Raw genomic sequence first — 23,489 nt, 5'->3', positions numbered from 1 at the left:
CAGCCAGCTAGATTTTTAAAAAAATGAAGTCACTGTTCCCTGTGGAGCGAGAGGAACTTTGGGCCACCCTGCCATGGTTGGTCCTGCCCTCCTCATGGCCTGATCCTGGGCTGCTTCAGTGGAAGTAGGGCAACTGCAAATCACTGCTCAGGAAGCTGGCCTCCTCTTGCACCCTCTCATCCTGGAGATAGGACTAGGTCTGCATGGAGGGAGCCTTAGCCCAACACAAAAAGAACCTGGGGAAAAGGCCCGGAACTGGATGTAGAGCACTGAGACCTTCTACTTTGGAAAGGGGCTCGGTTAGCTGTAAGCCTAGGTGACACCTCCAGTCAGAAGTGCTGTAGGAGAATCCCTCAGTACCTAACACTTGGTAATCAAAGGGCTAAAACACTCGGCTAGATAATGAATTCTCTTATCCAGTGGGAAAAGGCTGTAAATATCAAATCACCTTTTCCGTGGGTCAGCAGAGTAGTTTATGTAAAGTATGTAGTTTATGTAAAGGTAGCAGCTCCTGAGGGAAGGGAGGACACAGAAAGTACATCCAGAACAGGTGCTCAAGTGGGAGAAGCTCAGTAAGTGCTCTTTAAACAAAGGTGTCAGTTTATTTGGCTTGGTTTTTAATTATCTGGAAGATACTAAGAAAAAGATAATTCTGATGGGTTGGTTCCAAAATTCTTGCTTCAAACTTCTAAAAAGATCAAATGTTAAGGCAGATGGTAGGCTCTGAAAACTCCACTTCCTTATTTAACAAGTAGAGACCTACTTTTCTTTGTTTGCTTATTTATTTTGTTTAGGAGGAAGATCAGATGGGCCAGTGAGAAAAAACTGCACATTTTTTTGATAAACTAGATGCAGAAAATCAAAGTCTTTCAGCTTAGAAAGTCCTGGAAGTTCTCCTGACCCACCTCTTTAGTTTGGCAAATGAGGACAGTGAAGACCAGAGAGGCTGTGAACTTGCTCAAGGACACACAGCTGAGTCTGACACCAAAGCCCAGGGCAAATACCAAGGTATCTCCTAGCTCTGAGCAGCCCGGACTCAAGGGACGGGAAAGAGCACAGTCCTTGGCATGGTGACATGTTTCGCATCCCAAATACCCTTTGTACAAAATTTAGGGAAGTCAAAACAGAATTCCAAATTCCACATGCAGATAAATCATTCTGTGCTTGTCAAAAGAAAAACTCTGCTGAGGTCGGAGAAATAACTGGACTTAATAGCAGGGCAAAGGCACAGCCATCTGCAAACTGAGGCAGGATTGGAAAAAGGCTGAAGGCAAAGGCTCACCCTATCTACAGACAAAGACTGTAACCACCCAACACCATCTATAAATTCTGCAAAACTAATTTCTTCTCCAGCAAGAGCTTACATTTTATGATAGACTGCATCAGCTATGGGATTGCCTTGGACCAAGGACTGTGTATACACAATTGGTTTGCCGAGCCTTCCCGCACGTTGAAGTGCACATCATATATTTGGACATGCCTCAGCCCTGAGGCCATAGGATATACCTAAACGGAAGACAGCATCACTTGTCCTTCGTCTGAACTTGGAGAGTGGAGAAAAGGCCTAGTCCTGGAGAAGCTCTGCTAGGGTGGCCTCATTAAGCGGACACTACCTGTTTCTGCAAAGCCTCTCAGCACAGTGTTCAGCAAACCAGCAGCTCTATACTGACATTTGGGAAAGGAACGAAGCTCACAGTGAATCTCGGTAAGTGGAAGAAAGCATTAAACCGTCTTCCTGAATGTGATCTGAAATCCTTTACAAACCAGCTAATGGGGATGTAGCTTCTTGCTTATCTCTGCCTATATTCAAGTCCTGCCTGGCTAAAAAGTGCTCCCTCCACGCCCCGGAGGGAGGTGGACCAGGCAGGCAGCTGGGCACAGCTTCTTCTGAGCTCTCTCAAGTCACTTAACCCCTTTGCCAAATTGCTTGGTTTTTCTGTGCCCTTAAAGGTATGCTCATTTATCAGCTAGAGAAAGAAAAGCTCCCAAACACTTTCAGATTTTTAGATCATTGTGAAAAGAGGAATGCTGGCAGTGTGTTTGTCTTCATGGGAGGGAAAGAATAAAGATTCATTTATTGCTTACCGTACATTAGACAATGTGCTGCAGACTTCCTACCCGTTGTTCTCATTAACCTTGTACCAGCTCTGTGAGTTAGTGCTGTCATCCTCATTTTATAGAAGAGAACTGTTTTACACTTTTAGGGAAGCAAAGAGTTGGAGTAACTCACTCAAGCTGATGGAGTAAGGAAGAGGACCTGGCACTTAATTCACAGCACTGAGATTCCAGAACTAAATGCTTATTAGGAAGGAGACTGCACCTTAGGGGAAAGTCATTAACACTGTGCTTTCGGTAGCTGTGAAAATATCCCTTAAAGAAGTGCATCTTCAATTAGAAAGCCAGGGACTGAGCAACAGGTCCACTGCCAACCAGTTACATATCCCTAGTGCTTTCAACAACATCATCAAGCTATTACTATTTCCCCACTTTACAGATGGGAAAACTGAGATGTGGCAGGTTACAGAGTTTTCCCTAGGTTTCAAAGTTAAATGTTTCTGACCCCCAAGCCAGAACTCTCTGAAATAAACTGCACCTGCCAACCAACTGAATTAACTAATTACCTAACTAATTATTGAGATAACAATCTATTGGGCTGTTAGGAAAAAGAGTGATTATTTTTTTTCCCCATGCCTCTCTCCCTTTCCAGGAATAACCACACAACTATATATTTGCACAGCACTGTGATTCTGCCTTTGTGGCGCCCCTGGGAGTCTGGGTAGAGCCCAGGCTCCTCATACTTGTTGGGAGGGTCTTTCATGCAGAATTTGTAAAGCAGTCTGTGGGTGTGTAGCTCAGGGGCATCTGAAAAGCTCACCTTTGGAACAGGAACGAAACTGACAATAAACCCATGTAAGTTTGAATAACTAGTACCTCCTAATTCCTCTCTAGAACCCTCATTTCCACATTTTCAGTTGTGTTTTATAACCCAAGTCCAAGCCACAGCAATCCCACTAATGGACTAATTCAAACAACTGCTGATGTATTCCCACTTCACACGGAACACAGCTGTTTACTCCCACGCATGCCTTTACCTAATAGGTAAGAATGACAGTGCCAATGCAGCCCTGAACCTTGGAGCCGGGTTGTTAGAAAGTTGAGTGGCTGTTGTTTTGTTGTTGCTGCTGTTGCTGTTGTCTTAACTGATGGCATTTTCCATGGGACTAAGGCAAAAATCAATTAAATCTCTGAGCCTCTATTTTCCTTTCTGTAGAATGGGAGAGGCAGTTCCTGCTCCTGTTTTACCATCTCAAGCAGGCAATTGTGAGACATGTTCGCACATTTTCAATAAAATGACAATAAGTGCAAGAAAAAAAGAAGGCCCGGGGTTGTCCGTAAACCCTGCCACCAGTCCCTCATTGTAAAAAGCTGGCTTTAGCAGAGGGTTCTTGCACGGCAAGTAAACATTTAAGGAAGAACCTAGGGGACTTTGAGTGACTAGGTTTTTGTAGAGTCTCACATCATTGTGTGATACCGGCACCAATACTAAGCTGACATTTGGAAAAGGAACGATTCTGACTGTCAGACCAGGTATGTTTTAATGAAGATTATGTGTCTCTAAATATAAGCCACCACCCTTAGAAATTCAGTGGACATTTTTCAGTTCTTAGCAGCCTTTCACCAGGAGTCTTTCTGGTGAAAATGATCCCGGGGACAGCTGCAGACAGGAGCCCCTTCAGGACTGTCTTCAACACCTTTAAGTACTGCATTTGGGAAGGTTAAGGCTGTTGTGTTAATGCTGGAGGTGTGTGTGACAGACGACTAGAATTGAAGTCTGAGTGCACAGGGGGAGAAAACACTCGGAAAGGGGAGAGAAGAAGGGCCAGTTAGACTCAAGAACAGGACAGTGGCAGGGGCTGTGCAATTTGACCTGCCCCGAAAGGCAGTGGTGAGGTGTGGCTGCTCATATAAACAGATGCATGGCCACTCTTGTCGCCTCCTTGTCTTCCCAAGGCTTCTATGTGGGTGCAGCTGGGGGGCAAATTATCTACGCCCCATTACAGAAAATCTTAGCGCCAAGCTAGTTAGGTAAATCTGTTCTCTGATACGAATATTGATGGTAAACTGATACTGCAGGGAAAGACAAGATTGAAATCAGGCATAAAAATTAGTCAGAAAGAACATGAACTTGTGAAAACATGCCCAGGATGCTGGTACCTGCTGTGTTCCTAATTGGGTCCTCATGGAACATTTTCGCTCCTGCCCAGGCTGGGCTGTGTGCATCAGAGAAGCCCCATTTGGGACCCACTCATTTCTATGCCCCTCGGTGAAAAAGTAGCAGCGAAGCCCCGGAGTGGAAGAGAAAGACTCCCTAACCCTGTAGTCACAGCCTCTCCCTCCTCTCCAGCCAAGGGATGTTTTGAGTGTTGCCCCACCATTCTCAAAACAAACCTAATTTTGGTTAGGTTCAATGTAGTTGAAATTTTGCTTCATGAAGTCTCTATTTGCTATGACAATGGAAGCTCTTTCCAAACAATGGCTTGAGGTTTGACTTCTGTTCATACTCCCAAAAGATATGAACTAAACATTCTACTCTCATGACCACATTTTTATCCACTTCATAAAGGCTAGAATAAAAATGTCTTTCTAAGCATTGTGTTACCTCCATATGATCTTCCTGAAGTCCCTGTGCCTAAGACAGCATCAGATATAAAAGCATTTCTATGCTGACCTGTATAAGGGCATAAGGAACAGTGAGAGAGCTGCCATGTTCCCAACTAGACTGGGTACTTAGAATCCTCCGGATATTATAAATGGAAACAGAAAGCATGCACAGTTTCATTTTATTCAGAGTTTTCATCTTTCCCAGAGAATGGCTATAAATTCTTTCCCAAAGGTGTTGTATTTGTCCATTTTTGGCTCCTTTATTTGTGAGGTGTACAGAGATGAAATACTGGTTGAGATTCAAAAAACATCCATGAGATTTACCTTAAGCTTTCCCTGTCAGAGAGATTCTAAGAGCTAAAGAGATGGGAATCTGACATCTGGGAACTAGATTAAAAAGAAAATCCAAATTAATCCCAAGGAGCAATGTTCAATAGATAGTTATTTAGATATAGCATGTCACCCCTGCAAGCCTAGTGCTTGGTTGACCGGACTGCCCCTGTTTTGGTCTTGCCTGGAGGAGTTATAATGTGCTCATCCCAAACTGTCTTGAATAGAAAGAAGTGTCAGCCTCCAGCCCTAAAAACTCCTTGAGATTTTGTTTATTTCAATAGAGTTTATCATTACACAGAGTGTTCTGGAAGTAATAGAGAAGTACATTAGAAGTGCCTGCAAATGGAAATGAAATGTAAATTTAGATTGTAAATATGTGACTGCAGTAAATAGATAGCAAGAAAAAAAGATGAAGAGATTAGAAACTTATCACATTCCCCTAACCCTAAAGGGGATGTTTCTATAAATAGTTTAAAACTATTGAAGAGGAGCCTGGAGGAGGAAGGAGGAGAACAGAGGCAAACAGATTTTTCTCCTAATCCTCTTCGCGTTGCAAAATTGGAAATTGTTTCTCAATCACATTTTCCCAGGGGAAGAAAAAACATGTCTGTTTCAAGACTAAAGGGCATGTGGGTTGGTGTCTCTTGGAATTGATTTTGCGGATGGCTCTCTGCTAGTGACAAGTGCTAGCAATGCCCTGGCTAGGGGGAAAGGAATGAGCACAAAAATCAATCCGTGTGTCCGTGTGGAGGGACAAGAAAATTTCAGGCCCAGGATTTCTCCCGGCTTTCCCACTTCGCCTTTTACCTACCCTGCTTTAACCCGATTCATTGAGTCCCAGAAGAGCAGACCCTAGGATTCAAACCAGAAACTTTCAGGAGGAAGCCAGCTTAACTTCACTCAGGAGACCTGGCATCTTCTGACTTTAAAGATTCTTTTAATCCAGCTGTTTTAGGAAGAGCTCTATAAAGGTTGAAAGAAAGGTGAAAGAAAGTTTAAATTCTATGAAGGGAAAATAAAGATGTTAAATATTTGGCAAAGAAACTGAAAAATCTGGCACATGTCCAGAGTGGTAAAGGACTTTGCAAGGACAAAACAAGCACCCCAAGGAAACACTGCCCGCATTTCTCCCGGTTTTTCCTCAGGGGGAGTGACAGGGCCTGGTTTAAGGTTTACGTAAAGCTGTGTGCTGGGGTGTAACTCTGGGAGTAACTGGAAGCTGGCATTCGGGCAGGGCACCAGGCTGACTGTCCACCCACGTAAGTACAGAGACTGAGGCTGCACGCAGCTCCCTGCAGCCTCCTTTCCAGGCTGTGTCCGCAAGCTCTCCAGAAGGGCATAGACTTGTTCTGTGGGCTCCACCGCAGCGAAGCAGACCAGGGGAGATGGGAAAGCTCTCGCTTTCTTCTTCACTCTCCTCCCTTTCTGCAGTCAGCTCCCAGTAAAGCAGAATCTAGTGAGTCAGTGTGAGCAATTCCAACAACAGCCACAGAAATGGCAGTCCCCTAAAGTGCAATAAAGTAGCGGCTATGTGAGCGCCAGCCGGGGTGAGACGATTAGGAAAGGAGAAAAAAGGAATGGATTACCAAAGTGAAGGTGGCAGCTTAGCCATAAAAAGAACAATAAAGAATTTTTAATTTATATTTTAAAATATAGATATGTATTCAAATATACAAATATGTCAGGACTCCGTGGACCTCTGGAAGCCGAGGTCTCACCTGCAACAGCTGCCTCCTGGACTTACAGTCAAATGATGTGCAGACCTGTAGTTCAGTGCAGGGCTGAGACCCAGGGCCTTTCTGCAAAGGAAGCCCCTGTTCTATTTTTTGTAAAGCCTCTGCAGGCTGTGAGAACAGTGGAGGCAGCAACTTTAAACTGGCATTTGGAAAAGGAACCCTCTTAACAGTAAATCCAAGTAAATGTAAGGGAATGGGGAGAAGGAAGGATTCAAAGATGTCCTATTGTAATTACTTGCCTCTCCAAAGCATCCTTGCTTAGCTTCCAAATCTAAGATTTCCACTAGGGGTACATGGCCCCCATCAGAGGGATTAGAATTCCATTGTACAAAGACTAAATTACCTTCATCCAGAAACATTCCTATCATCCATCTTAAATGAAATTATTGGTGCAGGGAGGAAAATTGAATATAGGATCCTGAGGGATTCAGCTAAGGCCTGGAAATGTTTGCCAAAAAGATAGAAAGGAAATTGGCATGTTGTGACTATGCAAATTTAGTAGACCAAATATAAATCTTCCTGATGTAGATACTAAAACTCACCCAAATTTATCTGCTGAAATAATGGGACCTTGTGTTTTCATTAACTAATGTTAGAAATTCTACAGGCAGATTTCTTCTTTTATCTTCATTTTATCTCTCTTAAAGGAACTGTTCTCCTTCCCCAGTCCGGTCAGTCACTAAGGTCTCTATGGGTAGAAATGTCTGGTTAAGTCAGGTAGAGCTTTTAGCCAATTTTTTCCCTTGGTTACAAAATTAATTAATTTGGCCTCCACTTTACTTAGTTCTCTTGAGAATAAGGAGGAAATTCATCCGTCATCTGAGTCGTGAGAATAGAGCAGTACATTCTCCCTTTCACACACACCCACTGTTTTCTCAGTCAGGATGTGTGTGTGCTGAAAAAGTATAAGATGTTATATATGAAGGGACAGAACCATGGTTGCTCTTGGAACTTCTTGAAAATCTAAGTTGCTGGTGGGCTTCTCAGAGTAGTGCTTTAAAATAAAGCGGGGAAGACTGGCTTGTTATAACATTCAGGTAAAGGGAAAATGGGAAAAACTTGTAGCGCCCCAATCTCCTTTTGACATAAGCTAAGTGCCCTGGATTCTGAGTACAGGCCAGAAAGCCCAGCTTTATTTATTCAGCACTGCTTTCTATGATCAAGGGAAGATGTCACACAAAGGCATGTTGGGAAACACAGAGCAGACAAAGTTCTCTTGAAAACTGGCTGGGAGAGAGGGAAGTAAGTAAATGATTCAGTGACCCTCTGCATGCAGTTTAAGGAATGAGTGAGCCAGCCCTGTGGCCCAGGGCATGGAATGTTCTGGACAGGCCCAGCCTGCAGAACACACAGTGTGGTTAGCCATGCAGTTCTCAAGCACAGAAGAGCCTTGCTCGGCAGGGGTGAAATCGGCACGTCTTCGACAACAGAAACAATGAATAATACATGATGTTGTCAAATCTCATGCATGCAGCAGTCTCTGAGGTCCTATCAAATTAAAGCTTCAAGGGGATTCACATGAACATCTCAGGAGACTCAAGGACTCAGTCTCTTCACAGGATAGACAGGCAAGGTGGGAGATGAGAAAGTCAGTTTCATCTCTGATGACTTCCTAGAAACAGACTAGGGCAGGGATCCAGGCTGGGCTTTCTAGAACGCAGACAGAAGAGAGGAATGCTCTCAGCACTTGGTTTTCCTTTTGGGGCCTGCAAGCTGTACCAGCCCCTTTGCTTTAAAATGCTGAATGGGCCAGGGAGTTTGACAGCCTAACCATAGAGATAACATATGTGAGGCGGGATACTTCCAGAGCTCTGGACAGTAATCGTGTGCCAGATTTCCTCTGCAGTGGACCCTTTACATGTAGAGATCACAAGGCTAGAGTCCAAGAAGCCCAGGACTAAATTCTGTTTCCTTCGCAGAACACAGAGATTATTACAGGTGTCCACACATTTGAGCTGAGAGCAGGAACTTGATTTGCTTACGTGCTATACAAGCTGAAATGTGTGGGGTCAGGGAGGGGTCTTTCACAGTGGATACTGAGGAGTAATAAGGAGCTGGGAAGGGCTGTTTAAATGCCTGTCTTTAAAGTAGATGGATGTTTCTTCTGAGCTAGACATTAGCCTTTTTCTCTCACCCTTTTCATGACAATAACCAAGCTAAAGTTTTAACCTTTTGCTAATAAGTAATTGCTTGAAGAGATGAATAGCATAAAGTCAAAAAAAGTTTAACAGTTTAAAAGTTGAATTCAATTAAAGGACTAAACTAATCTGTTTTTTTATACTTTGGGCTAAGATTTGATCACAATCGTACCACATAATGAGCCTACCTTAATTTGGCTCTTTATATTTTTGCATCATCTGCCAGACACAGCCAAGGATTCCTATGGTTGTGACTGTCAGCAATGGGAAATTTTGTCAAGGGATGAAATTTACAGCAACCCCAAGTAAACATGCAAGAAGCTGTCCCCTCTGGACCCTCCCCTAACCTAACGCCTCCCCTGTGGTCCCCTTGGTTGCTGTGTGAGGTCAGACGCCAGAGCTGAGACTGTTGGCTGACTAGATGTCCAAGTTTTCCTGAGACTGTGGAGCTCCCCGACAATAAGGTCTTTCTTTGTTAAACCTAAATAGTCCCCAGGATAGTTAATCACCAAAACAAGATATAGATTTTCTGAGAGCTATTACCTACATTTCACCAAGTTCAAGACAGACAGAAAAGCCACACTGTATGAAGGCTCCATTTAATGCACCCAGCATTTTCTTTTCCTTTTGTATGCCAGGGAGTGAGGGAGAGCACTACAGACAGTGTTTCATGAGGCTGAAGCCTAAACCTCATCTAATTCTAGTCAGCCTGCAAAAGGCTGAGCACTCTCCTCCTGTCTCCTTGTAATCAATTCATTGTCATCAGAAATGTGTGACACCTCGAAGGGAGGGAAGGACATGTCTTGAAAACTGATCAGAGAAATTGTCCTGAAAATGATGCTGTTAAATGGAAATGAGACCTTTAGAAAAGAGCTGAGAAATCAGTAAGCTTCAGGACAGAAACCAAAGGAAACAGCGGTGGGGGCAGGCCCGAGAGAGCAGCAGGCCAGATGTGGAAATGGTCCTCCGACCTTCAGAGGGAGAAACCTGGCTGGCCACCTTGGTCCAGGCCCCATTGGGTAAGTTTATTTTCCCCACAATTAAAATAGTAAGATGTCAGTGACCTCACAGGTTGTTGCAGGGTTCTTGTAAGGACCTGTATTACAGTGCTAACAGTGGCAGTGCTGCCTCTGGGAAGTTGATGTTTGGACCAGGAACCACCTTGACTGTCCATCCAAGTAAGTGTAAAAGGACGGCAGCATGTGGAGAATTCTGGAATCTCACCCATGTTGCCAAGCTTTAAAGGAACAGATACTTACTGGAAACCACATCTTGCTTGTAGTTATCTAGTGTCATCCAAGGTCTTTTTTTTCTCTTCAGGCTCAATATGCAGATCCGCTTTTGAACTCTAGACCCAGCTCTCTCCCTTGTTGAGTAAAGCTGTCCTTGACCTTCCCCTTGGAAAGCTAGACTCTTCTCTGCTTTCAGGGCCTTCTCTGAAGTTGAGGCCCTACCTTCTTTCCAATTCTATTTTTTAGCACCATTCTGCCAGGCAGTTCTTCCTTATATCAATCTTAAATTCTTTTCGGCACACCTGAGGCCAGTTCCCATGGTATCACCCACAGTGGAGCGGGATAATTGGGAGCAGTTTGAATAGCACATGATCTTCAATTCAGAATGGGTTTTAAATGAAAGCAGAGAGGGGGAACTGAAACCTGAATAGGAATCTGAGGCCTTATTTCAAATCCTTCTATGTTCCTACTGCTTCTATAAATGCAAAACTACAAAAAGAAAGAAAGCGCAGACAGAAATAAGCATCCACTGTGTCCATTTCCTATCACGGAAACCACAGGCAAAGGATTACAATTAATTCCAAAGAGTTTCAGATACAAGGCTTAGTGCCTTCCTCCTCACGGTGACTTGTACCCTTGCTGATAATTAGAGCAGATAGAAAGATTTAGCTTTGGTGTGTTTGTGGCTGCACCCCACTGGGAAGAGAGAGAAATGCAACTACTTTTTAAGATTCATAAAGTTCCTTCTGTCAGTCGTCATAAAACTCCTGGCTGCAGGGAGACGTGTGACAACTCTGAGACGCTGCTATGTGGAAAGGGGACTCTAGTAGCAGTGACGCCACATAGGCTGGAAGGTCAAACTCACAGCATCCCCATGTCCAGGCTTGGGTCTTTTGTGCAGGGGCCCTACGAAAGCCAAATGGACATGAATTAAGGAGAGCCTGGAGCTTGGCGTGTGCAGGTGCTTAGAAATGAAAACAGTAAGAAATGGGCAGGGAAAACCATTTAAGCAGGAGTGTCTTTCCCTGCAGTTTGATAAGCCTGGAATGGGAAAGCAGTTATCACAGAGAGGGGCACCCGACTCCGATTGCTATTAGAGGGCACTGTTTTCCCAGGATCTCCACCCAGGACCATGTCTTCTCACACAAAGAGATGAGTCCAGTCCCTGCGTTTTTGGAGCTCCTGTGCAGGCCTGGCCACTCAGGCAGATAGCAGAAGTGCCACTTCTATGTATGTGGAGGAGGTGTCTGACATCACTGTCTTTATCTGCTCCTCGGAGTAGCAGCATAAATTCACACCAGGTGGGTGTGCAGCTAGAATGTGCCAGCACTGCTCTTAGGCTGAATACCCGCTTGTTGTGATGTCTCAGATACGTAAGATGCCTCTCAGTGATGTCTGGTTCTAATGAGCAGGGCACAGGTTGGACCAATATCACCCATTTTTTGTTGAGTTTCTCCAGGCACCATAATGTGAGAGCCAGCACTGAGAGGTTGACATTTGAGCTCAGGAACCAATTGACTGAAATATGCCAACAGGGTCTGAAAGGCCAAAAGTGCCTTCAGAACACAGCCATTGTTGTTAGCTCTCTGGCAGTTGTCATTTCAGGAAAACGCATCCACTTAGAAAGGTCAGCCCTTCATTAGCCAGACAAATGAGAACAACATATTGACCAGCTGATAAGGTGTGGGGAGCCCCGTCTCAGCCTCTGAAAGCCTGGCATTTCCAGTCCTTTAATCACGGCATGCCAGCAAGCATATGCTGTCTCAGAGAAGGCAGATCAGTGGCGTCTGAGGACCTGGTGTCACCAAGCTAGGGCTTGGAGATGGAAATGAGACGCAGATGGGAATGCTGAACGGACTGAGGAATAAAGGGCAGGGAGGCGGAGACAAGGGCTCAAGGACGCTTTTTAAATCTGCAGCATGTCAGAAATTCTAATGGCACCAAGGTGGTGAAGTACACATTCTCAGCAAGTTCCCTGTTATCCCCAACAGAATCTGGCCCAGCAGTGGCTCCAAGTCAGATCCCATAGGTAATGCTGAGCAGCACCTGAGATGCCTTTGAAGTGGTATCAAGAAAGACCGGGGTCTGTGCTACTTAGGCATCACCTGTCAGTTATTGTAAAGGGTTGGATGGCTGTGTGACATCCTCCAACAACAAGCTGACGTTTGGGCAGGGGACAAGCCTATCAGTCATTCCAAGTAAGTCTCTCCATGGTGCTGCCTGTGGAGTGTGGCGGGACTGACAGTCAGGTACACAGGGTGCAAATGGCTGTGCAGCTGGCAGAGTGGCTGAGATAAGAAAGCAGAAGGAACAGAAGTACGTTAACTGTGATCAGAAAAAGAGGTCAAACAGTGGCAACTGTAGGTTTAGTCTTTAAAAAGTGGCATGGAGAGCGTGGGACTTGAAAGTGGCTGTTTAGAAAACAACCTGTCCTATACCGCCTCATTCTCACTGCATGTGGGGGAACAAGGGGGGTGCGGAGAATGGGCAGTGGACACTGACAATGAGGTGTCCCACAAGTGAGGCAGGGTGCTCAGAGCTTTGGACCAGGCTAATCTAGACAAATGAATTGTTCCAGAAGTTTCTCAAAGAAATAAAATTCTTCCCAGAGTCAAAAGATGTCATAAGGGTCCCTGATTAAAATTCATTTCAGAATCATATGATCATCAGGAGAGAAATTAAGTCTTGAAAGAAGGAGAATTTTTTTAATACCCAAGCATAAAACAAATGGGCCTACACCTTTAATTAGACAGCGAGCAGCACAAGATGCACATTAGCCTTCCTTTTCATCCACTCTCAGGAGGAATTGTCCCTCCGGCTGCACGTGGTCACAGCTGCTGTGAGCCTGGGGCTCTTTCCTACTAATACCCCTGCACCTATGGCCATCCACAGGCTGGGGGGAGCGAACCGCCTGCCTGCCAGGACCTCCGGCGGGGCCCAGGTGTGAGCACTGGCCCTCTCTTCCTCCTGGTTTTTGTTAAGCTTCCTATCACAGTGGAACACTGGTAACCGGTTCTATTTTGGGACAGGAACAAGTTTGACTGTCATTCCCAGTAAGTAAAAGAAAATTTTCCATCATCATTGTGTAAAACAAACCCTTTCCCCTGCAGAAAGAACAGTCAAATCCTGCTACTCTGTTTCTCTGCTTCTGGGTATAACTGCATCTGTAGCATAGCTCGTGGCACCTCCTCTCCAGCCCAGCAATGATTTGTGCCAGTGCGGGTTTTTAAATGCTCCCCTGAAAATTCCTGTGGGGCAAGGCACAGACAGGGCTGTTTGCAGCATGGTCTCCCCCCAGCTCCCTCTGCATGACTGCACTGACCGGGGAAGGGGCTCTGTGCGGCAGAGGCACCCACAACAGAGGGCTGGAGGGTGGTTCTCCATGGAGGCAAAGGGAAGGATCTGGAAGAGGGCAGACACGGAGCATGGAGTGATGAGGAAGGCCGAGGGGACAGCAGAGGGCCCAGACTCATCCCCAGTGGATGCACAGATACCACCTAGAGAGAGAAAAAGGATTTCTGTTCTCTCTAAAGACAGGTTTAGCAGAAAAACCAAAATACATGTCAGGTCTTCCCTAGTGACAGCCTTTCGTCCTGGCTTCTCAGGAAATAGTAGGAAAATGTTACTGGCGGTTTTGATCTCCTGGAAGCATTGCAGAGAGTAGGCTCACAAGACACAGGCAGAGGCTTCCAGGAGAGACTGGGGAGTTTGGAGCTAGGGTTTTTGCAATGGCTTGGCACACTGTGTGTCTAACTATGGAAGTCAGACACCGACCTTTGGAACTGGAACCACACTGACCATCACACCCAGTAAGTACTTCATCTCTGTCAGGAAATCATCTTGTGTCAGGTTCTGAGGGTCAGACTGGACCACACAGGCTTAGACAGAGATTTCCACCTGTCCTTTTTCACAACAGGTAGAGATGAGTGGCAGTCAGATATCTGAGTTTTCTAAAGGAACTCCAGTCTTGAATATTTAATTCATAACTAGAAAATATAATTCACAATTCTGTTTTTGCTGCTGCCATGGTGTGCTAAGTGACATAAGAAGAGAACTCAGAGAGAATGACGCTTCCTCACTGTTGTATGATAATTTTAACTTTAAATTCTGTAAATGTTTAGAAAAAAAGAGTACAAACATAGGCTATCAAAGAGACAAACAAACCAGCAGACTCAGAGTGACGCAGACAGACTGTCAGGCAGCCTCATTTTACCAAATAATCTGGTGTTTTCTCTTTTGGGGGATGCTAAACATCTTTGCAAAGGTACTAAGAGCTGGAGCTCTGGATGGGACAGGGTTACTCTAAGTAGGAAGGCTAAGTACTGAGCCCAAGGCTCAGTTTCAAGTTGAAACTTGAAAAAATCCAGGGTTTTTGTCCCCAGTGGAGTTTACGGATGTGACAGCACATCTGCATTTAGTTAATTACAGGTTGGACAAGGCACAGGATTAACTGTTAGGCACACTTACGCCTGAGACAATAGATGATAGGTAAGCAGGTAAAGATATACCAGAGATATATGCACAGAGTAATGTGCACAACATGGGGCAAATAGATTTCTTCTACCTACGGTGAAAAGCTGTGAAAGTCTGAGTGTGTTTACTTTGCACCAAAGACAGCCTGATAAAATGGAGAAGAAAAAAAAAGAAAGAAATATATATATATATATGAGAACAAGAATTGGAAGTATGGTACTTTTCCAAGTCTGGTTTCCCCAGCTGTCTTAACCACTCTGTTACCTAGAAGCCTCTTTTCTCTTTTGCTTTTCTGTATTAGAAATTAAAGGCATGAGTATTGGTGATTTTCATGGCTCAGACTCTAATAGTGAAAATTACATTATAAAGCACCTCTTAGCAAGACTGGATAAAGCACCTACAGACATCAAGTTCTGTTTCTTCTCTTCTCTCTGGGTAAGATAGGGAAATTGTCTCTCCTCGCTCTGGATCTAGGGAAAGGGAGCTCAGAAAGAACCCTAGTGCTAGAAGCGAGGTAGTGGCAGAACTAAGCCGTGGGACTTGGAGATCCAGTGATTCGGGCTACTCTGTCCCAGATGGAATAGTAGCCTTAAATGTTCAGGGAGCTGTCCCAGGGGAGAACATAGCACACACAGGGAAAATGCCACTGAGAGGAACTGGGCATAAGAACACTGTACCCAGAAGTGGTGAGTCAGAATGGCTCCAAACCCACTCAGAGCCCAAAATATTTGAAAACTATGTGGAAGTCACCTATAACGAGTTCATTTTCCAAGCATTGCTTCCAGAAATTTTTAGTAGTTGGTGGTTGCTATTGGTTTAGAACAGCAGGGTGGGATTATCTGCAACAGGAAAATCTGATTAGGATCAATGAGATGAAAGAAAATTCTGGCTGGGGGATAGAAATGTCCTATTTAAAAAAAAAAAAGAATAAATAACAGTAAACCTTGAGGAAGTTGTAGCATTTATCTTAGCCTAAACAACAAAGAGCAAATAGGAGCCAAATTCTAATACACAATCAACCTTTTCACATTTGCAAAATTGTGCAATTATAATACTGGCATTGACCAAATACCTGGAGGTCTTAAATGCAAAGTGGAATCATCCTCTGTTTTTAGCGCAAAGTCACCCACACCCCACTCTTCCCCCACTCACACCCAAGTGCTGTTTCTGTAAAGGAGTTTAATGCTGTGTGAACTATGGGAACAAAGTGATCTTTGGCTCAGGAACAATTTTGCAAGTCAAGCCTTGTGAGTACAAGACACAGTCTGGTCTACCCCAATCCCGACCCATTTTGAATAGACTCTGACTTGAAAGTATTTGATTCTAAAGAAAGAATAAGTGAAATTTCAGGTGCAAATACTTGTACTTCCTTAGTTTGATTAAGAATTTCCTATACATTACCTTTGAGAGAGTTAATCATGCCAATTTACCAGTGCGACCCACAGCTTTAAAATGGTGTTTAAATTCAGAAAGAAAAAGAAAATTCAGCTTCTCTGTGAGCCCCACTGCTTACTGTTTGGGTATCTAGATCTGCCAAATGGAACTTCAGCCTACAGCTTGGAGCTTAAAGACTTCTCCCGAGCCTGTGACTTAGGTGTGAGAAGCGCTGCACACCACTTGGCTCATAGGCCATGTCTGGGATGAGTGTCAGGGAAAAGCCTGGACAGACAGATTAATGAGGAGACATATGACAAGTGTCTGTCCTGTTTCTGTAAAGCTGCTGACAACAGTGAGATGAGAAGCAGCGGGGACAAGCTGACTTTTGGGACCGGGACTCGTTTATCAGTTAGGCCCAGTAAGTCTGAGCAGAAAGTATAATCTTTATGTCTTTTCCAATGGTTTGCTCTCGCATGACATTTGAGTTTTCCTCTTTTAGGTTCCAGACATACAAGCTATTGTGTCTTTTTGTGTCCCTTTTGATATTTGTGACTAAGGTCCTTTGTTCTACCCACCCTCTCCTATGAGACAGAGGAGAGTTTTGTGGCCATGGTCACTCTGATGATGAAGTTGACAATGATGTAGTTGGTAGCTGTGTTACGGTTCTCCCAGTCCTCCTCCCCAGGTCCATGGTTATGAGAGATGTGAGCTTTCATGACAACAAGAGAGAGGAAGAAATGACCAGCAGCACAGGCCAAGGCTACACTCTGTCACTGGCGACGGTGGGCCTCAGAACAGCTGTGGAGGTTCTAGGAGGCTCAAGGCCTGATTTTTGGGCAAAGAGGTTTATGTCAAGGCTTGTCTCAGGGTGTGAATATTGGAGGTACCGAACAGCTCACCTTCGGGAGAGGCACCCAGCTGATCATCCAGCCCTGTAAGTGCGTCTGTCTGGGAGGTAGGGGTCTAAATGCAGTCCGCATGGGAACATTTAGAAATCCTTTTCTTGAGCTTTCGGTACCACGGACACCATTGGTACTATCCTAAGTACTTAGGAGACTTTGAGCCACATAGATGAAGGAAATAACGCTCTCTGTGCTCTGGAGAACTCCTGAGATTTGCCTTTTTGCAACTGTATTTGACTACAAGTCCATTATTGTTAATCCCTTCCTCTAGCAAACAAAAGCTATGAGCTCAGGACTGGGGCATAAATATATGCAGGCCGCTTCACCAGCAAACACTTTTGCAATGAAAATTACTTTCATAGGAGTTGTGGAAATGGTTGTGTAGATAGAGGTGCAGTTGATTCTCCTTCTCTGTCTCCATGCTCTCTGCTCTGCCTGACTTTGGCACATTAAATTAGAACAGTTATTAATCATCTGATTTCTCAGGCCCATCACTCATCCGGTGTGACAAGAGGGGCCCATTAACATGAAACCCAGAAGAGAAAGGACAAAGAGCTTAATTCCCAATGTCTTTGGAGTTGAATTTGACAACTCTTTGGCTTTAATCAACTAGCCAGTGACCCATGATCAATTGAGGCCAAAGAGGGCAACCACCAGTAGTGTTTATCAGGCAAGCATCTGGCCAGGGCATTACTGCTTTCGTAGGAATTCACACTCCAAGTCTGGGAAGCGATCCCTGAGGCCTTGCTAGGACCACTGGGAAGCGGTCACAGGGAGAGCTCTGAGGAAGGAAGTAGAGAGTGGATGGGCAGCCAGGCACCAGGCTTTCATAATGAAGACTCTCACACTGCAACCCTGAGCAGTGGCAGAAAAGTCACCTTTGGGACTGGAATAAGACTTCAGGTCAGCCTTGGTAGGTAACAGGAACTGTGGGGTAACTGTGTGTGACTTTAAGAAAGGGGTACTGCAAAGGAACTATCCTGGCTGAATGTGGTCTTCCCTTCCTCCCAGGAGGAGTGACCTAGCTAAGGTGCATGCCTGCAAACTGTACCTGTGCTATTATTTCCTTCATGAGGCTTTCCCGTGAAAACTTTCTGCTCCAAGATTCTTCAGTCTTCCTTACCTCGTGTGTTTCCTTCAAACCCTGGGCTTGAGAATTAACATATCTGCAGGACCTTGCAGATGTTGAGGGTACTGAGCAACAGAACAGAAAGCACTGTCAAACAGAGAATAGCAAGTCCTACTTACTCAGATAACCTCTCATGAGTAATATGTGTAAACAACAGGAAGTGGGCTGGAGTGACCTTCTAATGGCTGTTTTAGACACTTTAAGGAAGTAGTTTAACATTGTACCCCCTCCACTTCTGAGAGAAATCACTGTTAGACTACAGGTACAGTAAAAGCAAAACCTTGACCCTCTGAGAGAGAATCAAATGCCAACCCTTTTCCCCTAAGCACTGCTATGTTTCATTATTTACCAATTATGAAATGACTGCATAATAATTAACATGAAATTATATAGATGAGTGGTTTGAGCATTTTGAACCTATGATTAAGATGCAAATTGTAGAAATTCTAGAACAAGCCACAAGACAGTTCCTCATGCACAGGAGTCCCTGAAGACAGGCAGTGTGCCTGGGCATGATTTCTTTGCAGCATTAGTTTACGCACTGTTCAGGGACCTGATTGAAAATGGATTACCTGCCCATTTGGGTTCCAACTCAGCTGAGCTTCATGCACTGAGAAGTATCTATGTTCAAGGGTAGAGACACAACACAATGTCCCCGTACCCGTAGGAAAGCAGAGTGAGACAGTTGTGTTGTATGGTATTTAGCAGTGCTCATCAGCCTTGTCCCTAACTCACTGGGAGCTGGCTGCAAGGTTTCCCCAGGAGGTTTTTGTTAGAGCATGTACTGCTGTGGCAATAATAACAATGACCTAAGATTCGGAGCAGGGACCAGACTGATGATAAAACCAAGTAAGTAAGGGGAATGGGCTGATCTTAAAGGCTGACCTGAGACTTAACACTTTCAGGATGGTCAATATGCTTGGTTTCTTTGTCCCTGAGACCCTAAGCTGGTTAAAAGTCTGTTGGTTCATGAATTCTGGTAATCCCAAAGATTAGCTCAGGAAGAAGTAGAACATTTCACTGGCTTCTTCCTCAGCTCTGGATAGACAGAAATGCTAAGGACAGTGTGCAAGCCCACACTTTGTGATAGGACAAAATAAAAAGACCCAACAACCCAGAAATCGGGTTTTTTGCAATAAGAACCACTCCACTCCAAGAGGAACACAATCCTTATTTTGTTGTTTGTTGTTGGTTTCCTTAGGTTTTTGTTATTATTATTCTTTATAGAAACTAAGGCTGTGAGAATAGCAGGGTGCTACTGGTCCCTAAAATAGCCACTCTCTGGCCCCAGCATTGACCACCTGTGGAGGCGGCATGACTCTTGCTATTGTCCTCATGGATCCTAAGCAAGGGCAGCCCATCAGAACCTGGTGCTGTGGATGTAATAGCGGTGATTTAAGACCAAGCTCCGATGTATCTGCACAGCCAGCTGTGATTTTTAAGGAAATGCCCTAATCTTGCCAGGCGGCTGGGAGCTGAGGCTGCAAGGTGAGCACACTTCCACTAGAGGGAAGACAAGCTCACTCGCTTTGCCTCCTAAGACCTCCTACCTGCTGGTTATTGTAAGGCCCCATATAACTGTGGATTTGGGAGGAAGCCAAGGAAAGCTCACCTTTGGAAAAGGCACTAAACTCTCTGTGAAGCCAAGTAAGTGGCGGGGGTTTCAAAGCCTGCACAGTGAGTGCAACTAAAGCACAACCCAGAGTGAGTGAGAAGAAATTTACTAACTCTTCTCTCTGGTTTCTTCTCCCCTTTCACTCATGCGCCCCACAGAACGGTTCCTGTTCAATGCCCCTGGCTGTCCATGGTCCAGGCTGGCATTTCTCTCTGCTGGACATGGGCAAACTCTGGGTTTCAGAATATGTAGGGAGGGTCCCTACCCAGGATGGCACTTCTCAGAGTGACGGCCCATCTCACTGTGAGGCAGGGCGGCCTTTGATTAATGGTGTCATGGGAGAGAGAAGCTTTATTTACACCATCAAGAGCCTTTGGCGAGCCAGTCTGCCTATGACTGCTATGTCACTGATTTTTAGACATTAGCTTAATAGAGGATAATAGGAGGAAGAGGAATGGGGTGGCTACTGCAGGGGGCTTTTTGTTGAAGGAGAATACACTGTGGAACTAGATGCTGGGTACAAACTCAACTTCGGCAAAGGCACCTCACTGTTGGTCACACCTGGTGAGTTCCTTGTGGTTAACTAATTATCCTTCCTGAAAAAGAAATCCAGTGGGGCCTGTTGAAACACAGCTAAATTTAATTGCTTCGTTTAGCATGCAGTTGTTAACTATGTTGGATGTGTGAGTGAGATATGAATACATGTTTCCCTGGAGGCTGGATGTGGTTATCAGGTCTATGGGCAGTTTGATAAATTGTACTAATGCTGCAATCAGTGTTTCTGGAAGGTCCACAAAGCACATTGTGGCTTTTAGAAAGAGGTAGAGATAAGAAGAAAAGCTTTGTGATAGAGACAAAAACAATCTAATAAAAAGGGAGGCTACCAAAGCAGCAGTGTGTAGCCAAGGAAGCGTGTCCTTAACAGATAAGTGATGAGGACCCAATTGAGTTTATGCCCTGTCATCTGGTAGAACTGAAAAATGAGGAGCGTGGGCTGCGAATTTGGAGGAGGGGAGGGCAGCGGCAGTTACAAGCTCTTGTGGCTTTGTCCTTCTGAGAGAATAGCAGAAGAGCACAACTTTCTCCAGAGAGAACAGTCTTGGATGTGTCACACTAGTGGCCTTGTTTCTGTCTGCAGTCCCCTTCTTCATCCCAGGAACAACCTCACCCCTTTACCTAGGTGGACTGAGTTGACCCCATGGGAGAGGCAGAGAGTCCCGGAACAGTACCTTGCAATGCTTCTCACCTTCACTGGATTATCTGTGATAAGGCAGAATGTTTATCCAAGTTGTGAAGCTGTCAGGGAGAGGGTAATAGAGATAGATGATAGGAAGCAATACTGAAAATTTACACGCTATCTCTATCCTTGCGGGGTTTTGTTGTTTGTTTGTTTTGCTTTTTTCAGTTAGAATTACAGAGAGGAATACCTTCCAAGCAGGCATGCTACTGCCAGAAATGTCTGCCATCTCACATTTTAGTAGAATTTCATCAGCAATCTTCTGTGCCTGAATCGAGAGTGACAATAAGGTAATGGGGCTGATATGTTAACAAATAGGATTTGTGCTTTTAAACAAGTGGCTCAAAGCACTCAGCTTGAAGTGGTGTGCACTTTGCTCCCACATACTGCCATTGCCCGAGTCCTCTTCTGAAACTGCCCTCAAAGGCCCCACTGTCTCTTTGTAGTATCCGTGATAGCTTTATCCTTTGAAAGCAGATTTCACTTTTATTAATAACCAAAAGCATTTCAAAAGAAAGACATTAGCAAAACAGGGATTCAAACTAGTTACTAGTGCTGTTTTGGATCCAAAACAAGGTGTAACTATAAAATAATAACATTAGTTTGGTTTGTGGTTCATAATCTGACTCTGGGAGAGAGAGTCCTACAGGGAATATTTTGAAGGGTTCAACTATCATTTAGATGTTTAAGTCCTGGTACATTTGCTAAATCAACCTCTTCAGTGAATAAACACTTTACAATAATGATAGCATGAGAGTGAAGCAGTTTTGCAAAATCAGACCGATAGAATGAAGCGAAGTCTTTCTGTATAGACTGAGTCACATCTCAAATAAGTTCCTTTTAGAAAAATATGAAGTCAAAGCCTGTCATTGGGGGAGGTACATATTGAGTGCCTCCTGTTGGACAGTAAAGTTTCTTCAAGAAATGGCAACCTTACTCTGGTTTATGTAGAGATACATAACACTGTGACTAACACAGGAACAAACAAATATATCTTCGGGGCAGGCACCACACTGAAGGTCTTAACAAGTGAGTACTCCAGGCAAAACAGGCTTTATTTTAGCCATTGTTGGTGCTCATACTTGAGGGACGAGAGAAGGTAGAACAAAGGAAGTAATTGCTATAAATTACAGAGATTAAAATTACCGCTACGTAAAATGGCAATTCTGAGTCCCTCTTCTCTGAATAGTAAGAGTAAAGAAGAGCCCTGAGGTTCCTCCTGGTGGACTAACCACCAATCTCATAAGAGCCTTATTAATCATTGGGAAATATTTGTGGATTGAGGATTCAAGTGACTGCCCTAAACACATTATGAATTGAATGATCTTTGTTCTCTCCTTTTAAAACTATATTCTTGCCTCACATGTTTCACTCACTTTTCCTGCCCCTGGATTATGCCTCTCCTCTCTGTCCAACTCAATGCTTTTTCTTCTGGGCGCTCATATTTTGAGAAACCATCTCACAAAAAAATCGTATCCGCTGTGTAGCCTGTCACTCAAAGCTCTCTAAGATCTGGGCCTTTTCTGTGCTCCAGATTTATTTCTAGCTATTCCTTTTCACAAATTCTCTGCTCCAGGCAAACTGGGCACCTGTTTCCCATGAATGCTTGCAAGTGCCCACACCTGTGCCCCATGTCCATGCAGCAGACATCCTGGACCCATCTCCTAAAATAGACACCTCCTAAAATCAGGTCAAATAAACCCAGCACAATTGTCATCAGACTTAATGTCATGAAGATACTTGAGAAATTATACTATTCTTGAAAATCAAGGTGATCAGAGAAAGAGATCCAACAGACAGTGCGGTAGAAGGGAAGGAGATGGTTTCTGTTATGAGTGTGAGAAGAGGGATCAGTACACAGGGAGACGTCCACTGGAAGAGAATCAGCATTGATTGATTCAAATAAGAAACCTATGGGCTGCCATATTACCTTTGTGTTTCTTGCTTTTTGCCTGGAGTGGCTCATTCCTAATAGTCAGTGTTCAACCCCTGGTCCCCACGGTGGCCAGTGAAAGGAAAAGAAGAGGAAGCTCTACTGACCTTCAGTGGTGGTGCTAGTGGAGCTTCTATCTCAGGCCTTCCTTCAAGTTATGTCAAAAGTGACAGATGCTCAAATCAATCACCTAGAAAGGGTGGGAAATGCAGAAAACAAACAGATCTGCAGTTGGAGTGAAGGTGAATTCCGGGGCACAGTATTGCATGTGGATGCCTCTCATTCTGGGCACTGGGGAAATTAGGCATCTTCTTAGGTGTTCCAGGAGCTGGCCCTTCCTCCCAAGATGCCTGGCTCCGGTATCCTGAAGGTGTGGATCACTTGACCCTCCTTGCCAGGTGGCCATTGAAGGCTTCCCTCAGTCTCTCCTACAGGGACGGTAGTTTCTCTGATTGCTTTTGGTTTTGCAAAAACCAAAAATGGTTTTGGAAAGAAACAATCCGTTGTGCCACGGATATAAACTGTTTCTACTTTGTCCAAATGAGGTATATGATTTTCAGAACCCTGGAGAATTATTCTCTAAAACACTAAAGGATGTGCTGGAATTTTGGCAGTCAGTATTCTGGGTCTAGGCAGGAAAACTCCTTCTTTAGAATAGTTAGAATATCCTTCATTTATCCAATGTAGAAATAGTCCTGAAATCCAAGCTGCTGCTAGAATTT

The 23,489-nt window shown here is 44.4% G+C and overlaps 1 gene segment (V, D, J or C); it reads left to right on the top strand.

Annotated features, from left to right (window-relative positions):
• Positions 1–23,489, top strand: part of LOC102015697 — a gene marked incomplete in the record, with an annotated part of 840,941 nt that overhangs the window by 769,791 nt on the left and 47,661 nt on the right. The window contains 1 exon segment of the C gene segment in view: positions 6,852–6,910. Within this exon segment, the coding sequence occupies positions 6,852–6,910 (59 nt within the window).

The sequence above is a fragment of the Chinchilla lanigera genome, unplaced genomic scaffold (assembly GCF_000276665.1).
Source record: "Chinchilla lanigera isolate Chin_1 unplaced genomic scaffold, ChiLan1.0 scaffold00008, whole genome shotgun sequence".
NCBI classification, from domain to species: domain Eukaryota; kingdom Metazoa; phylum Chordata; class Mammalia; order Rodentia; family Chinchillidae; genus Chinchilla; species Chinchilla lanigera.
The sequence above is the reverse complement of the archived record's forward strand: the minus strand, read 5'-3'. Positions and strand labels throughout refer to the sequence as shown.